Source organism: Sorex araneus, chromosome 9 (genome assembly GCF_027595985.1).
Source record: "Sorex araneus isolate mSorAra2 chromosome 9, mSorAra2.pri, whole genome shotgun sequence".
NCBI lineage: Eukaryota > Metazoa > Chordata > Mammalia > Eulipotyphla > Soricidae > Sorex > Sorex araneus.
In genome coordinates this window covers 16,413,654-16,430,175 of record NC_073310.1, presented here as the reverse complement: position 1 = coordinate 16,430,175, position 16,522 = coordinate 16,413,654, and the positions used below count along the sequence as shown (strand labels likewise).

General features: G+C 49.1%; 2 protein-coding genes across 7 annotated transcripts in view; one reads left to right on the top strand and one right to left on the bottom strand.

The window, feature by feature from the left end:
• Positions 1 to 716: 716 nt before the first annotated feature.
• Positions 717 to 10,084, bottom strand: HSCB (HscB mitochondrial iron-sulfur cluster cochaperone). 5 transcript variants are annotated; one of them, XM_055147504.1, is made up of 6 exons: positions 9,643 to 10,027; positions 8,094 to 8,190; positions 7,684 to 7,773; positions 6,619 to 6,763; positions 4,124 to 4,171; positions 719 to 889 (listed from the first exon to the last, which is right to left on the bottom strand). In XM_055147504.1, the coding sequence occupies exons 1-6, from the start codon at positions 9,876 to 9,878 to the stop codon at positions 798 to 800; spliced, it is 708 nt and encodes a 235-aa protein (XP_055003479.1). In that variant the 5' UTR covers positions 9,879 to 10,027; the 3' UTR covers positions 719 to 797. The 5 variants fall into 5 exon arrangements, with proteins under 5 accessions (XP_055003482.1, XP_055003483.1, XP_055003479.1 ...); XM_004615615.2 differs by having other exon boundaries at positions 731 to 889; positions 9,746 to 10,084; XM_055147507.1 differs by lacking the exon at positions 8,094 to 8,190 and having other exon boundaries at positions 717 to 889; positions 7,679 to 7,773; positions 9,746 to 9,883.
• A 68-nt stretch (positions 10,085 to 10,152) lies between these two features.
• CHEK2 (checkpoint kinase 2) overlaps positions 10,153 to 16,522 on the top strand; it is a 43,815-nt gene continuing 37,445 nt past the window's right edge. The window contains exons 1-3 of one of the 2 annotated variants that reach the window (XM_055147503.1): positions 10,153 to 10,289; positions 11,400 to 11,514; positions 13,716 to 14,070. In XM_055147503.1, the coding sequence (XP_055003478.1) occupies positions 13,722 to 14,070 (349 nt within the window). In that variant the 5' untranslated portion in view covers positions 10,153 to 10,289; positions 11,400 to 11,514; positions 13,716 to 13,721. Of the gene's footprint in view, positions 10,303 to 11,399; positions 11,515 to 13,715; positions 14,071 to 16,522 lie in introns of both variants that reach the window. The other variant, XM_004615614.2, reaches the window with a different exon arrangement.

Sequence of the window (16,522 nt, the reverse complement as noted above, 5' to 3'; positions counted from 1 at the left end):
TTGGAACAGAGGCAGGATGGCTGACAAAGTCTACACCTCCTGCCTGTCTTTCAGAAACCTTGGTGGGCTTCCACTTAAGGTCTCAACTTGGCCCCTTCCCCAACACTAACCCAGCATCGCCTGAATTTCTTCCACTCAAGCCCCTTTTCACCAGAGGAATGTAATAAGATTGTTTCTAGGAACACTTGGGATTTGAGATGATTTTGTTTTGTTTTATGGCTACATCAGCAGTGTTCAGGAGTGACCCCTGGTGGTGGTCAGGGAGCCCTACGTTGGTGTAAGGCAAGCAACATAATCCCTGCTGTATCTCTCCCGCCCAGTAGTTGATCGTGGCTTAGTTTTTGGTTCTACATTTTTTGTTGTTTTGTTTTGGGATCATACCTGCTGGTGCTTGGGGCTTACTCCTTGCTCAGGAATTGCTCCTGATGGATCTTAGTGAACCGTATGGGGTGCTAGGGACAAAACCTGAGTGTAAGGGAAGCATCCTACCTGCTGTACCAGCCCTGGTTCCATGTTTTGAAATTTTTACCATATCTAAAGTTTTCATGATTCCTTCATTTGGTGATGTGAACCCAGATGGCCTCAAAGTTTAAGAAGCTTAGCCTGGAAGGTAGATGTGGAATAACATACAGAATTTACCCTCAAGTAGATGAGCAGCATAATAAAGGCTCATGAATGCTTGAATCCAAGCTTTAATTAAAATGACCCAAGAATGACAGCAACTCTAATTCCAATTAGCAGAAGCCAGAAAAAAAATACATGGAACTTTTATTTTTCAAATGTTATAATTAGGGGAATTAGAGGGGAATCTTCTTTAACTTGATCTTTTCTTCTATATTGGAAAAGTATTTCATCTTTGTTAAAATCTCCTTGGCTTTTTCAAAATCATCTGTAATAAAGAGACATTAATGTGAGGATTCATTTCAAGCAAGAATTAAACTAAGAGGGAGAACATCTGGCTGGCTAAGGGGATGAAGGAATTAATAAGGAATTAATCAAAAAGGTGCATAGGGGCTGGAGCGATAGCACAGCGGGTAGGGCATTTGCCTTGCACATGGCTGACCCGGGTTCGATTCCCAGTATCCCATATGGTCCTCTGAGCACCGCCAGGAGTAATTCCTGAGAGAAAATCCAGGAGTAACCTTTGTGCATTGCCGTGTGTGATCCAAAAGGGAAAAAAAGAAATAAAATTAAAAAAAAAATAAGCATACCAGGTGTGGCACAAAAGCAAAAACAGAAGAGATCTTGGGGGGCCACGGAGACAACTCCAAGGGTGTAGTACATTCCCTTCGAGCTGCAGGCTTGGGATTAGACTCCCCAGGACCACAGGGATGTGGCCCTGGCGGTCTCCTGCACCAGTGCTAGGCCTGAGCACTTGGGAGATCACCCCTATGAAACTATTAAGACTTTCCTGCCTATGGCTGGAGTGAAGGTGCACCTCATATGGTCTCCTGGGCCCCGCCAAAAGTGACCGGCGGGGTGCAGAACCAGGAGTAAGCCCTGAGCACTGCCAGGCGTGGCCCCAAGCAGAAAAGTCTGGTGATCTAATTCTGACAAGGGTGCAGAAGCGCTGGGTCCTGAGGTCCAGCAGCAAGTGCCAGGGGCTCCCAGTCTCCTGCAATGATGCCCTGAGAGGGCTGGGTGGGTCGCTAAGGGTGATTTTGCACTCAATGGGAGGCTTGGCAGTATCTGTTTTGTTTTTTTGGGGGCCTTAGGCCATACCTGGCAGTGCTTGGGGCCTACTCCTGGCTCTGGGTTTGGGAGACCATCTGGGATACTGGGGATTGAACTTGGGTCAGTCGGGTGCGAGGCAAGCAAACAGAGCCTTACTCACTGTACTCTCTCTCCAGCCCAGGGTGGCCACCTCGGAGACATTTCCGGAGGTCAGAAATGGGGATGTGCACTGACTCCAGGTGTTGGAGAGCAGGGCCCCCACAACAAAGAACTATCTGGCCCCAAGTGTGGGCAGTGCCAAGGCTGAGGACCCATTCCCTAGATATACGCACAAGTAAACACAATTCCTTTCTATTCATCTATGGTTTAAACGACGCAGAAGAGTTGATGCAAAAATTCAGGAGTGGTTATTATGGAAGGGGATGCAATTGCAAAGGGCACACCAAAGCCTTGCTTGGTGTGGCAAGGACAGGCTTTATTTCTTTATTTCAGTTAATTTATTTATAAACAATTTAAACTGTGGTGATATTGACGTCCATGAAATTGACCACTTCCACCATTATTTTTGTTGTTGCTTGATTTCAGTCACACACCCAGCAGCGCTCAGCGTTTATTCCTGGCCCTGTGGTCAGGGATCAATCCTGGTGGCGGAGGGGGTGGTGGTGGGAGGGTCAAGGGACCACATGGAATGGTCACCCAGGTCACCCAGCTGCGAAGCACACATCCCACCCACAGTATTATCGCTCCAGGCTTTGATGCTGAATTCTTGACTTTTAGCATCGAGTGGTTTATAAAGTACAGTCTGTTCCTCATTAAATGCCTAATGGGTCATGTCATCCGGCAAAACCAGCAAACCGCCTCCATTACCAAGACTCCAGCAGATGGTTCAGCTAGTCCTTGACAAAGGCAGCAGGATGAGAAATGAATTTGCAGTGTTTAGAGAGAAATTAAATGACAGTGTTTAGAGTGTCTCATCTTACTGTCTCTTCATGTTTGTTTTACTCATCCCAGAAGATGGGCCCCCCTGTCTCCCAGACTCTGGGGGGGAAGGAGCCTAAGGTGGTGAAGTCAGATTGCATTCCCCAGGAGCCAACAACCCTCGCCAGCTTTTTCACATCCGACTCCACCGAGCCCCCGCTCACCTCTGCTCTTCCTTAAGGATGGAACTTTCAGGGCTGGGGAGATTGTTCAGGGGTCAGGGCACGAGCTTAAGATCCTGAGTTCTATACCTGATGCTAAAACTCCTCTTGAGCATCACTGAGCTGTTAATCTATAGTCCCTCTGTGGATTTTGTTTTAGTTTTGTTATTTTTGGGTCACACCAGCTGTGCTCAGTGCCTACTCCTTGTTCTGTGCTCACTCCTGACAGTGCTCAGGGAACCATTAATGGTGTCTAGAAACTGGAGTCTGCTGCTTTTAAGGCAAGCAACTTAACCCCTAAACTATATCTCTTTGGCCCAAAATGTGTTTTTGTTTTGTGTGCGTGCATGCGTGTGTGTGTGTGTGTGTGTGTGTGTGTGTGTGTGTGTGTGTATGTGTTTTGATTAGAAAAAGATACTGCAGTCTGCAGTCTCTTTGACCTGAGAGCCAGGTGCAATGAGGTGATCCAGGTGAGATGAGGATGAACACTTCACCGGTGTCATCTGGGCACAGCTCTGCACGCATTTCCCTTCCTGGGCTTTGCAGAAGAAAGGGGCATATGCTGGGCCACGTGCTGACTGTGTTGGCTCCCGCCCACCTCCCTCGTCTCATCTCTACTCACGGAAAGAGAAGGGGAGCACTGTCTCGCACTTACTCTTGCGCAGTCATGGCACTGTTTTGAGCATCCAACTTGTTTCTGCATCCAGGTATCACTGTGTCACTGTATCACTGTCATCCCATTGCTCATCGATTTGCTCGAGCGGGCACCAGTAACGTCTCCATTGTGAGACTTGTTGTTACTGTTTTTGGCATATCGAATACGCCACGAGTAGCTTGCCAGGCTCTGCCGTGAGGGCGAGATACTCTTGGTAGCTCGTCGGGCTCTCCGAGAGGGGCAAAGAAATCGAACCCGGGTCGGCCGCGTGCAAGGCAAACGCCCTACCTGCTGCGCTATCACTGGTGCATCCAGATATATGAAAACTTAAAAGGTAAAAATGCAGACTCAGGGCTGGAGTGATAGCACAGCGGATAGGGCATTTGCCTTGCATGCGGCCACCTGGGTTTGATTCCCAGCATCCCATATGGTCCCCCAAGCACCGCCAGGAGTAATTCCTGAGCGCATGAGTCAGGAGTGTGACCTGTGCAATGCTAGGTGTGACCCAAAAAGCAAAAATAAATAAATAAAATTTAAAAAAAGAAGCAGACTCAAGTATATTTTATACTCTCCCATGTGTCTATCATAGGATGGGTTACATAGCTATTATCGAATAAACCTCTTATCAAAGAAAGTCAAAAAAGAAAGGAAGTACCTTGTTCAAAAGCTCGGCTCACACAGTCAGTCAATTCTTTCTGTTTCTCTGTGAAAGAAAAACCGTTATCTTCACTTTTCTACTTAAACAATCATGGTTTGGAGATAATACTTTGTCATCTTACTGGTTTGACAACATGGCAGGGAGGTGTCATAACTTTGGTCTCTGACTGTCCCTTGACCAGCAGTTTCTGCTCAGGGCAGGAGTGGCTGACCCAGTTATGGGATGTCTTTTCTACCAATGAAAAGCCTGAGGGGCATAAAGAACAAACCAATCAGGAATGAGAAAAGGCTTTGATGATCGCTACCAGCCTGAGGCTTCCAGATTCCAGCCAAGAGTTTAACAAGGAGGACAGGGGATCAGCCAAACACTTGTCAATCACACACCTTTCCTGGGAAAACTAATCGCGTAAGTCATGCTGTCCTTAAAGACAGTGTCGGAAGACAAAGAGATAGTATAGCAGGTTGGGTATTTGCCATGCATGTGCCAATCAGAGTTCAATCCCTGGCACCCCATATGTCTCTTGAGGTGCTAGGAGGAATCCTTGAACACAGAGTCATGAGTAAGACCTAAGCACAACCAAGTGTAGCTCAAAATAAAGAAAAACAACAATAAAAATGACAAAAAAGGACAGAAGTCAAATGAAGCAAAGGAGCAGCCACTTTTTTCTACTTTTTTTTTTTTTTTAGTAGGAAATAATTATTTTTATTCATTTTGGGGCCACACTTGGCAATACTCAGGGGTTATTCCTGGATCTGCACTCAGGAATTACCCCTGGTGGTGTTCTGGGGATCAAATCCAGGTCATGCCAAGAGTATCCCTAAGCATTGCCAGGTGACATCCCTATCCAGGCTGTCTCCTGATCCCCTCCATTCCCCAAATAAAAGAGTTTAGTGGTGCTGGAGGTGCTCAAATCTTGGTGATCAAATCTGGGATTCCTTTATGCAAAGCAAATTCTCCAGCCTTTTGAGACATACCCACAGCCCTGCTACTGAATCAAATGTAAGCAAGGCCTGGGATCATATTAGATCTGCATATCCCAAAGGCCCCATGGTGACAGATGGCAGAGGTACACATTAGATGTGCCTTGAAGGTCTAGCTGGATCCATCAAGGGCTCCCACAGTTATTCAGGTGAAAGCATGGTACTAGTGGTGGAGATGGAGAAGGATGGATGAACTTGGGGCATTTGAGGTCCTCTTTCAAGATTAGGTAAGAGGCCATGAAGGTTGCTTCCTCAGGGTTTGGGATGTGTGCAACTGGGCTGTGTCATTCTCTCAGGAAAGGAGCACTGGCAGAGGGCCAAGTTCTGGGGAAAACGAGGGGAGATGCTCAGGAGTTCCATGCTAGGCACACTGAACTGGAATGTGTAAATACCACAAAGGCCCAGGAGTATCATTTTGCTCAGGACTCAATGCCATGTACGCTGCCTGATCCACAGTGGGCCTACCACAAACATTTGCGAAACCGTAGCCATGCAAACAGTTGGAATAAGCCTTGATGCATTTCTATACATTATGGTTTACTTGTTTTGTTTTTTTCTAGGAGGGCAGTATGGGGAGGGAGGGGTAGTTGGACTGGATGTGTTGAAGGATCACTCTTGGTGGTGCTCAGAGAACTATATGTAGCACCGGGATTTGAACCAGGTTTGGCCACTGGTAAGGCAAGCAAAGCACCCCCTGTGCTCTCTCTCTGGCCCTCAGCATGGTTCATTTCGTGTGTAAAACTGGTTGGCCTATGGTGCCCAGTTGTTTGGCTGAGATGTGAAGGTATTTTGTAGCTGTGAGTAACACTGACAAAAAGGTTGACTTTAAGTAAAAGTGATAATCTTTGATAATGTGGAGAGCCTTTATATAATCAACTCAAGGCATGTAGAGCAAAAACATTTCCTGGACAAAAAAAAAATTTCACCTCCAAGACTTTAGAGATGTTTTCACTGAGTTTTCAGCCTGTTGGTTTGCCTTATGTATTAAAATTTGTTAGCCACCACAACCAGTCAATTCCTTGAAACAAATTTCTCTCCCCCCAACCCTACACACACACACACACACACACACACACACACACACACACACACACACACACACCCTCCCCCCCATAAACTGTTGGTGCTATGGAATAAAGTAGAAAGCAAAAGCAAGAAGCAAGATGGGATCAAAACATCCATCTTTGCTCTATATCTGCTATATCTCAGGCATTTCCACCAACTTCTGAGGCTATTTTTCCTCAAGAGACAATAATTTAAATGGTGTTATCGATGGGACAGAGCCGAAAAACCTGCAAATTGCTATGATCTTAGTTTAAGGCTCGCCTGTTAGAAAGTTAGTTGTAAATCTCATTTCCAGATAAAATTGGATTTAATTCAATTGCGGAAAAACCTCTTTGATTTATTAGAATGACCCAGACATATTGCAGTCTTTATGCTAATTTCCCACTCAACAACGTACATCTATTCCTGATAGCAATCAAATGCACCTGGTGGCATTTTATCTTTTACCTCTGACAACAGACTCAATCTCTTTCATAGCAGCTTCACTTTGAGCTTCTGTGAGTTTTTCATTGATTTCCATTATTTCCATGAGGAATTGTGTGTCCATTTTATAATCTGTTCCTTCAGTAATCTCTATTCCACGGAGCTTTAGCTGGTGGGGCATAAAGCAAGAGAAAGAAGTTGGGTTCAAAAAAATGATGTCTAGCATTACGCAAGTGCCACTCACACTTTGGAATACCACTGACAAGCAACGTCTGCTAGGCAGGGCATTTGCCTTGCACGTGGTTATCCTGGGTTCGAGCCCCACATCCCATATGGTTCCCCAAAGCTCTGCCAAGAGTAATTCCTGAGTGCAGATCCAGGAGTAATCCTGAGCATCCTAGATGTGGCCTCAAAACAAAAAATGAATAAATTATTTTAAAAAGGAACACTTTCTCTGTCCTCATCATGAAGGTGTGAGAGGACAGCGCTGACCTCTGGAACTGACACAAGAATGCTGGGAAGTGAACGTCCTCAGCTGCTGGGAACTGCAGGATCCTGCTGGAGTTACTTCTCCCCTCAGGAGGTTGAGCTAGAGGTATGCAAAGTTCCCACTCTAAATCCTCAGCAGCTCACCACCTCTGAAAAAACAAAAACCAAAAAAACTCTTTCCTAAGAGTCATCACCCAGTTCTTCAGATGGTAAGAAAAAAAAAAAAAAAGGGCTGCTGATCAAATTAAAAAATGAAAAAAAGGCTCGTGTGGTATCTTGATGTTTTGTTGTTGTCACTGTTTTGGGTCCACGCCTGGTGATGCACAGAGGTTACTCCTGGCTCTGCACTCCTGGCGGTGCTGGGGGGACCATATGGGATGCCGGGGCTCACACCCAGGTTGGCCAGGTGCAAGGCAAGTGCCCAAGCTACTGTACCATCACCCTGGCCCTTGCCTACTGTCTTTGCCGTGAACTCCCATTGGGGTCCTGCCTGCCCAGCTCCAAGGCACATGGCTGCTCAACAGCAGGGGACAGTCGTCTCACAGGGAGATGGAGGCCAGGTTGTCAGTCACACAGAAAAGGGCTGGAAAATCACCTTACAAGGTAAAGTCCCCTGCTCAGGGGGGCCTGCAGGGTCTTATAGGCATCATTCACCAGGGTCGAGTGCTTCTTTGAAAAGTCCTTTTCGGTCTGTTGGTAGAGAGGAAGACACGCGTATTACCATCCACGTGAGCCACCTGACATTCGCCAACTGTTTCATAAAAGACTGCTGGGCAGACGCCTACGGAAGAGAACCAGCAAAAGCTGACGTAGGACAAGATGCTGCTTCATTTCAGTGGGTGATTCTCAGTGGGGAGAAAGCCAGGCCTAGGGTCTGGGGGGCTGGGGTCACGCGGCCACAGGGTGGGGCCGGGTGTCCAGTTGCGTCTGCTCACCCGCAATCACAGGGTTAGGCGCTCCACCCCAGGCTCAAGCATGATTTGGTGTGATTGGGCCTGGCTGGTGACTACCTGAGATTTCTGGCTGAAGAAATCTGGGTGGACAAGACGCTGTAACTGCTGGTACTTATGCTGGAGTTTCCCAGTGTCAATTCTGAAGGAACGGTGGCTGGAAGGAGAATGGGGTGGGGGGAGGGAAAGTCACGTCACATATCGATGGAGTTGGGGGCCTATTTGCTGCTCTCATGAGGGCAAGGCACAATAAACATCGAGATGGATAATTTCAGAATATAGATGATGTGACAGAAAACAGGATAAAGTCAAAGACAGTGGTGGATGTGGACGAGGAGATAGATGGCACTTGAGCTACCCTGAAGAACGACGACAACCAAGGGCCAGAAAAGGATCGAACAGTGGTTCTGCGGTGGGAAAAGCTGGTGCTTGAACCTGAAAGCCCAGCATGAGTCTTCAGTGGGGGGCTGGGGGGGCTGTCCTGGATCTAAGGGCATTTCTAGTCCACCTTGTCATTTTTCTTTTTGCTCTTGGGCCAATTTTTTCTTTTCCTTTTTTTCACCTTTGGTGTTTGGGCTACACCGGGTGATATTTAGGGGTTCCTCTTGGCTTGAATTCAGGAATCACTCCTGGGGGGACCATATGGGACACCGGAGATCATACCCAGGTCAGCTGCATCCAAAGCAAGCGCCATACCTATTGTACTACTGCTCCGAACCCAAACTTGTCTTTTCAAGCCACACATCCCTTCATCTCTTTCTCCCACTTAATTTTGTTTTGGAGGTAAAGTGGGGAGGGGGGGCAACATCTGGAAGTGCTGGAGACTGCTCCAGGTTCAGTGCTCTGTGATCAATCCTGGCAGAGCTGGGATCAAACCCAGACTTCCTATATGCAGAGCAGGAGTTCCAGGCCTTTGAATCACCTCCCTAGTCCCCTTCCACTTATTTATTTTTTTGGTTGGGGGGGCGGGGGCAGAGCCTGCAGTGCCAGGTGGGGCTATGCCCCCTCCCCGCCAAAACTCTACTCCCTGCGGGGGGGGGGGGGGGGGCTGGAGAGCACCCCTGTGGTGTTTAGGGACGACCCAGGCCCTGGGATCACAGTTGCACCAGCCCACTGGGCCATCTCCCAAGCCCCTCTTCCTCCTTCCCTTAATTTTCAGCCTGTCCCCTTCTTTACCTGCAGCATGCTGGGTCTCACTCCGAGAACTCCTCAACCATCGGAAGGGCAGAGGGGGAGGGGGAGGAGCTGGAAAGATCCACTGGGGGATCCTGTTCCTCTTTTTTGCACTTTCCCCATACAACGCCTCCCAGAATGGTGTTTAATTTTTTTTTCTAATTTTTTTTTTAGATTTAGGGTGACACCAGGGCTTCCTCCTGGCTCTGTGCTGAGATCCACTCCTTGGCGGGGCTCGAGGGACCATATGCGGGTGTCTGGGATGGCACGAAGCTGAGCCAGCCACGTGCAAGGCAAGTGCCCGAGCCCTGTACTCTCGCTCCTAAGTCACCCTCAATGCCCGCTCACTTCCATTCCCCGCCCACTCCCGCCTCCGTATCCCTCGCCCCGCTCCCCTGCGGTCTCTCCCCACCCCCTTCTGTAGGGTTCCGCCCACCTGTCTCCTACCGGTTCCGCCTTCTTCCCCAAGGTCCTCGGCCCCCCACCTCCGGCCCCCAGCCCTGCCAGCCGCCGCCGACCCTGTCGCCCGGCCGTGTTACCAGTCCAAGAGGCTGAAGTAGTCCCGAGTGGGGTCAGGGGGCTGCAGGGAGTGGCACCGCGGGCAGAAGAACCCATCTCCCCGCGCCGCGCCCCCCGCTTCGCCGCAGTTCCAACACCGGGCCGCAGCAGCATTGCAGCTTAGCGGTCTCCTTCTCAGAATCCCCGCGGGCCACGACGCCCAAGCCCGGAGAAAGGCCCCGGCCCAGCACCCCGACATCCGGCCCGCGGCCTATTTTCTAGCAGCGGTCACCGGAGGGGGCAGAAGCGGGAGCCGCGGCCGACCGAAGAGTGGCTCCTGATTGGCTGGAGGCCTGGGGAGAGGCGGGATCACTCGGAGGGGAAAACTTGGATCCTGTGTCCCGCTCTTCGTTCTAAACTACAATTCCCGGCAGGCATCGCGGCCGCGCGTGCTCGGCGACATCCGCTGCTCTTCATTGGTCGCGCCGCGGAGGAGGGGCGTTCTGATTGGTGGAGGGTGGAGTTTGTATATGCTGCTTTAGCGCCACGCTGTTGGCTGCGGCTGCTAGGAAAGTGCCGCTTCAGGTGGGCTCACGCGGTGAGTCATAGTGGGGGGAAACTTCTTTTGGGTGCGTGTGGGTTCGAGTCCCGTCCGCAGGGCTTTAGTGCACGCAGAATATCCCGAGCTTCCGCCTCGTCTGGTTTTGAGCTGGGAGGGGGTGGGGAGGACTTGAGAAATGCCTGGGAGATTCTTCCTTCTTTGTAGGGAACATGCGTGGTGAAATCCACTCCCCCTACCCTCCGGATTTACAAGCTGAAACTGGCCCAGACTATGAAAGCAAAAACACTGTGACTTTCAGAGTCAGTTAAAGTTGCTTTGGAAATAACTGTATGTTGGTAATTGTTACCATACATTAGGTTCAGTCTTGAAAATGCCCACTGGGCATCCACTCTTGGCTGCTAGGTACAGGCTTTGGAAACAGCCCTGCTCCGTGTAAGAGGAAACCCCCGGGAGTGCCCCTAAGTAAGTGTGTGTGGTAGATACTTGCTACTCAGTATCTCCATTTGAAAAAAACACGTGTTGTTTACTTACTTGTAAGGAGATTTTGAGTGTTTGAAGCCCTGGAGACAGGAATTATTCAGCGTGTCTGGGGCAAGAGTGATCATGCTTCATGTTTCTGGGTGTTGGGTTCTTTGAGACTGGAATTCTGCCCTCCAGGTATCAAACATTGCTGGAGGGAGGGGCATTCATGCATCATCTAAGTTAATCTTCAGGTCTTATCTACCTTTTATTTCCTTTAAGGAAATGGACACGGTGAGGAGTTGCGCTCCACCTAGAGGTGCTATGAAGATTTGATTTAGGTGTCTAGCCTCCAGACCTGTTTGCCTGTAACCACACCTCTATAGATAGTATTTTCAGACTTTATGTCAAGTGGTTTATTTATTTATTTATTTATTTGCGAAATAGTGGGGTGTGGCCATTATGTAAAGCGTTTTATTTTTAAATTGTGCCACTATTACTGAAAAACAAACAATAAACAGGATGAGTGGTGACACTTTCATTAGGAAATGCCCAGTACCTTTTTTTCCTGGGTGAGGCCGATTGTGGTCTGATCTTTTGGATCCTTATATATCGTGACTTATGATAGCAGCTAATACTTGGCACACACACACTGTCTTTTTGGCATTTTTCAGGCCTAAGAAGTCAAAAAGTGGCACAGGACAAAGCCAGAGTGTGGGACTCCTCTGTACCCTCTTCCTGGTGTGCTCTGCAAACAACAGGAAGTACCTGGAAAGCTGAGCAAATGCAGTATGTCGGACCCATGTTTATTATATTCTCCTGGGGAACAAGAGGGAATTAAAGAACATATTTTTAGAATGAGGTTGAGGGAAGTAGAGAGTGAGAGTGAGAGTGTACTAGGTTAAGGTGCTTGCGTTGCATGCGGCAGACCCCCTTCCATCTCCAGCAACACATGGGGCCCCCTACCTGTGTCCCCAGCACTGCCAGGAGTGATCCTGATCACAGAGCCAGGAGTAAGCCCCTAGTACTGCTGGTGTGGCCCCAATCCAAACCCAAACCGATTAAAGGCCAGGGATTTGGCTCAGCAGTAGAGAACACTGCCCTACGTGGGTGAGGCCCTGGGTTGGCCCTGGGCAGCACAAAAAGAAATAAAAAAATTTAAGATTAGGAATTTAAGTCACTATGACTTTATCATGTTTCTATTTACAGGTTTTGTTTTTTTTTTTTGCTTTTTGGGTCACACCCAGCAATGCTCAGGGGTTACTCCTGGCTTTGCACCCAGGAATTACTCCTGGAGGTGCCTGGGGGACCATGTGGGATACCTGGGATCAAACCCGGGTTGGCTGCATGCAAGGCAAACGCCCTACCCACTGTGCTGTTGCTCTGGCCCCAGTTTCTATTAACAGTTTTAACGATTCATCACATGATTCATTTTTAATTTTTTTTTGTGTGTGTGTGTTTTAATATTTTTGGTTTGTGTGCTACACCCGGCAATACTCAAGGGTTACTCCTGGCTCTGTGCACAGGAATTAGTTGTGGTAGTGCTCTGGGATGCCGGAATTGAACCAACTAGGTCGGCCGTGTGTAAGGTGAGCTCCCTACTTGCTGTACTATTGCTCTGGCCCATATATATATTTTGAGCCATACTCAGCAATGCTTAGCGCTTATTCCTAGGTCTGTGCTCAGGGATCACTCCTGGGGGTGATTGGGGTACTGCTTGAAATGCCAAGGACTGCCTTGTGCAAGGCAGATGCCTTCTTTACCTACTGGACTATCTCTCTGGCCTTTATTCTTTTTAGTATTTGAGATGGCAGGGGTTAAACTTGAAGCCTCACACAGGGAAGACATATGCTCTATTACCTTTTATTTATTTTGGTTTTTGGGACTCACCAGCAATGCTCAGGAGTTACTTTGGCTCTTCACTCAGGAATCACTCCTGGTGGTGCTCAGGGGACCATATGAGGTACCAGGATCCAACCTCAGTCGGTCATTTGCAAGGCAAGCGCCTCACCTGCTGTATTATAGCTCTGGCCTGACCCCTAATTTTTTTTTTCGGGTTTTATTTTCTTCTAGTCATTTGTGACTATCAGAAAACTGATGGTGAAAATGATTTGATAAAAATCTCAGCTCAAAAGTATAAAATTTTCTTTCAATTTATTTTTTCATGTATGGATTTTTGGGCCAACTCGGAGCTTACTCCTGGCTCTGTGCTCAGGGATCACTCCTGGCGCGGCTTGAGGGGATCGTATGCTGTGCTGGAATTTGAACCCTGGTCAGCTGCTTGGGAGACTACCCAGTGTACAGTCTCTCTGGCCCAGAGATACAGATTTGATGTTTGGGGCTGGGGCAGTCGTTCAAAGGATCAGTGCACAAGCTTTGATACTGGAGGTCTGAGTGTGAGCCCTTGTGCCATGTGGTTTCTTGAGCATCACTGGGTATGACCCCAAACCCCAAAATAAAAAGAATGTTTGTTTTGATTTTTGGGTCACACCAGTGGTACTCTTGGCTTACTCCTGGCTTTGCGCTCAGGGATCACTTCTGGCAGGGCTTGGGGGACCGTATGGGATGCCTGGGATAAAACCCAGTCTGGCTGCCTGCTAGGCAAGCGCCCCTATATGCTGTTCTGTAGCTCTGGCTTCCGTTTAAAAAAAAAAAGAGAAAGTTCATTCTTCCCTTTTTGTTGGTGTCTTGGGGTGGGGGTGGGGAATAGTGTTTGGGCGACACCTAGTGGTGTTCCATGGCTCCTCCCAGTTCAGTGCTTGGGGTGGGGTGGGGTGGGGTGGGGTGGGGTAGTGGTCTGTCCTTGCTTCCTTCCTTGCAGTACTCAGGGGACTATTCAGTGCTGGTGATTGAGTGCAGGCTTCCTGCATGACAAGCCCGAGCTCAGCCCTCCGTGCTCTCTCTCCAGCCCCCTTGTTCTTCACTCACAGACTTTTGAAGTCTTGTCCCTTGAAACGCACGCTCTGATTGTTTCCTTGTCCTGTTTTGAGGTGGTGATGTCTCACGAGACGGATGTAGACCATCAGCAACCCCACAGCAGCGCCTCACAGTGCCAGGGTGGCGGGGCGGGCGCCGCCCAGGCCCCCGGCGGCCTCCTGCTGCCCCTGGGCCCCTCCTCCCAGACGCACGGCTCCTCCTCACAGTCTCAGGGCACGTCCAGCTCCTCGGGCAGCACGGCGCCCACACCCAGCCAGTCCTCCCAGTCCAGCTCGGGGACACTGAGCTCCTTGGACACAGTATCCACACAGGAACTCGCCAGTATCCCCGAGGACCAGGAACCCGAGGAGCCCGCCCCCGTGTCTTGGGCTCGATTATGGGCCCTGCAGGACGGATTCTCCAATCTGGGTAAGATGTGATGCAGTCGAGGGTTTGTGCAGAAAACTGTTGCGGAAGAATACGCTCAGGGTGTTGGGGGCGTTTGAAGGCAGTGACTGTGGAACAGTGGGGCCATTTGGAGGCTACCCTGCTTCTCAGCGGCTGGGGATCCCCTTCAAGTATCAGTTGGGTTTCTGCAGGATGCTCTCCGTCTGAGAGCGAGCTTTAGGCCTGAGCCTCAGAGAGAGAGGCAGATTCATGCAAACTGGAAACGTTTGTCATATAACGAGAAGCTTCCCCATTGAAAGCTGCTGCAGAACCTCCATTCTGTAGCTTCATCATGGGGAAAATGATTTGTTGACTCCTGTTCAGTGAATTTATTTTAGTTGATTTGATATTTATTTATTTTTAATTTGATATTTAAAGAATGATTACTACCATGATACTGGCTAACCCTTCCATCACAACGCATAATTATCATTTTAATTTTTTTCAGATCTAGTTCCCAACAACTTTCAACTATATGTTACATTATTATGGTTTGGTTTTTGTTTGGGGGGCCTCACCTCGCAGTGTTAAGAGTTTATTTCCGGCTCTGTGCTCAGGGATCACCTTTGGAGGGCTCGGTGGACCGTATGGGTTATCAGGGATAGGACCTGGGCCAGCTGAGTGCAAGGCAAGCACCCTACCTGCTGTACTGTGTATTGCTCTGGCCCCAATATTACGTTATTAACTGGAATCACATTAGTTCTCCGGTGGACATTTTTTTGTGGGGGATGGGAGAGGTGTACTCAGGAATTACTCCTGGCAGTGCTCAGGGGACCTTATGGGATGCCAGGAATCAAACCTGGCTTGGCCACGTGCAAAGCAAACGCTCTGGCCCCCTGAACATTTATTTTTTTTTTGCTTTTGCTTTTTTATTTTTTTTAATGTAGGAGCACTGCTATTTTTTGCTTTTTGAAATTTTTTTGCCAGACCTGGTAATTCTCGGGACTTCTGGCTCTGCTCAGGTGTCATTCCAGGCAGTGCTTGGGGGACCCAATGCAGTGTTGAGAATTGAACCAGGGTCGGTCAGATGCAAGGCACGTGCCTTACCTGCTGTTCTCTCTCTCAGACCCCCAATTTTGTTATCCATTCACCTGTGGTCAGACATTTGGGTTATTTCCAGATCTTGGCTATCGTAAATTATGAGGTCGTGAACACAGGTGCTCATATGTCCTTTGGAATTTCAGGACTGCAGAGAGCTCTCTTGGCACCTGCAGGCAGCGTCTGGGTTTGGATTTGGGCCCTCACACTTGAGCAGGCATTGTCTGCCTCTGCACCGTCCACAGAGCCCCTGCTCTTTCCCCGTCAATCACTCCCAAGGTGGTTTCCGGGTGGCGATGTGCATCTCTGGTGGTGGTGTCCTTGTGTGGTCTGGGGCAGGTGTCTCTGGGGCAGAAAGTGAGTGGAATCGCTGGGTCATGGAGTTGGCATTTCTTTCTATACTTTCTTTTTCCTTTTTCCTTCTTTTTTAGAGCTTGAGCCCCAGTAGTTCTGGGGGTTTTTGGGCAGCCGTGCAAGTGCAAGAATTGGACTCGGGTCCAGTCGTGCGTGACATATGTCTCGATGCTTGAGCTGTCTCCCTCGCCCCTCGGACAACTTTTTTTGTTGTTGGGGGTGGTGGTTTTGGAGTCACCCCCGGCGATGTCCAGGAATGATAAAGCCTGTCTGGGATGAGCGCCTGGGTGGCACTGGCCAGAGCTTGCCAGCCCCACCAGGTTGCCGATGCCACTTGGTCGTCTCTGCGTGGGAGTTGATCCCCATCGCTGTATTTCTGAGAGCTGGAGTGAGGAATTGCTCTTTGCAGGAAAGGAGAGCCAGTCCTAGGCCTTATGTAGGCCTTCCAGATTTGTCCTGTTTCACTGAAAAGCATTTCTGGAGGAGACAGTGAAGAACATTTTATTTGGAGACTTTTAGGAAGGGGAAGGAGGGAGAGGAAGGGGAGAGAGTATGCTGGCGACTCCAGAGGCCTCTAGGGAGATAGCCTTGAAGGGCCTTTCAGAGGCCTCTAGGGAGAGAGCCTTGAAGGGCCTTTCAGAGGCCTCTAGGGAGAGAGCTTAGAAGGGCCTTTCAGATCGCCTTTTATATGGATATTCCTAGGGTTGCCCTAGGTTTGGGGTTTCCTGCCAGAGGTGAGGGTTGGTCAGGAAGAGCTTTGAAGTTTTTGGTGAATCTTATCTCCTTCAAGTCCTTAATTGCAGTCTCTGTCTCTTGCTGCAGTTGGTCTTCTCTGTAGGGGTCCAGCCTCTTCAGGGTCTGTTACTGGCGCCAGGTAGGTCTTATCTGGCCTTACTCCTGTGCTCACAGGTGAGCTGTTTTGCAGCTTCAGGGCTCTTGGTTTTATTAACTTTCCAGGAATTCCATTGCCCTGGGCCCTTTCTTATCTACCTGCCTGCCTCACCACCAAAACTTCTCAGGGCTTACTCCTGGCTCTGCATTC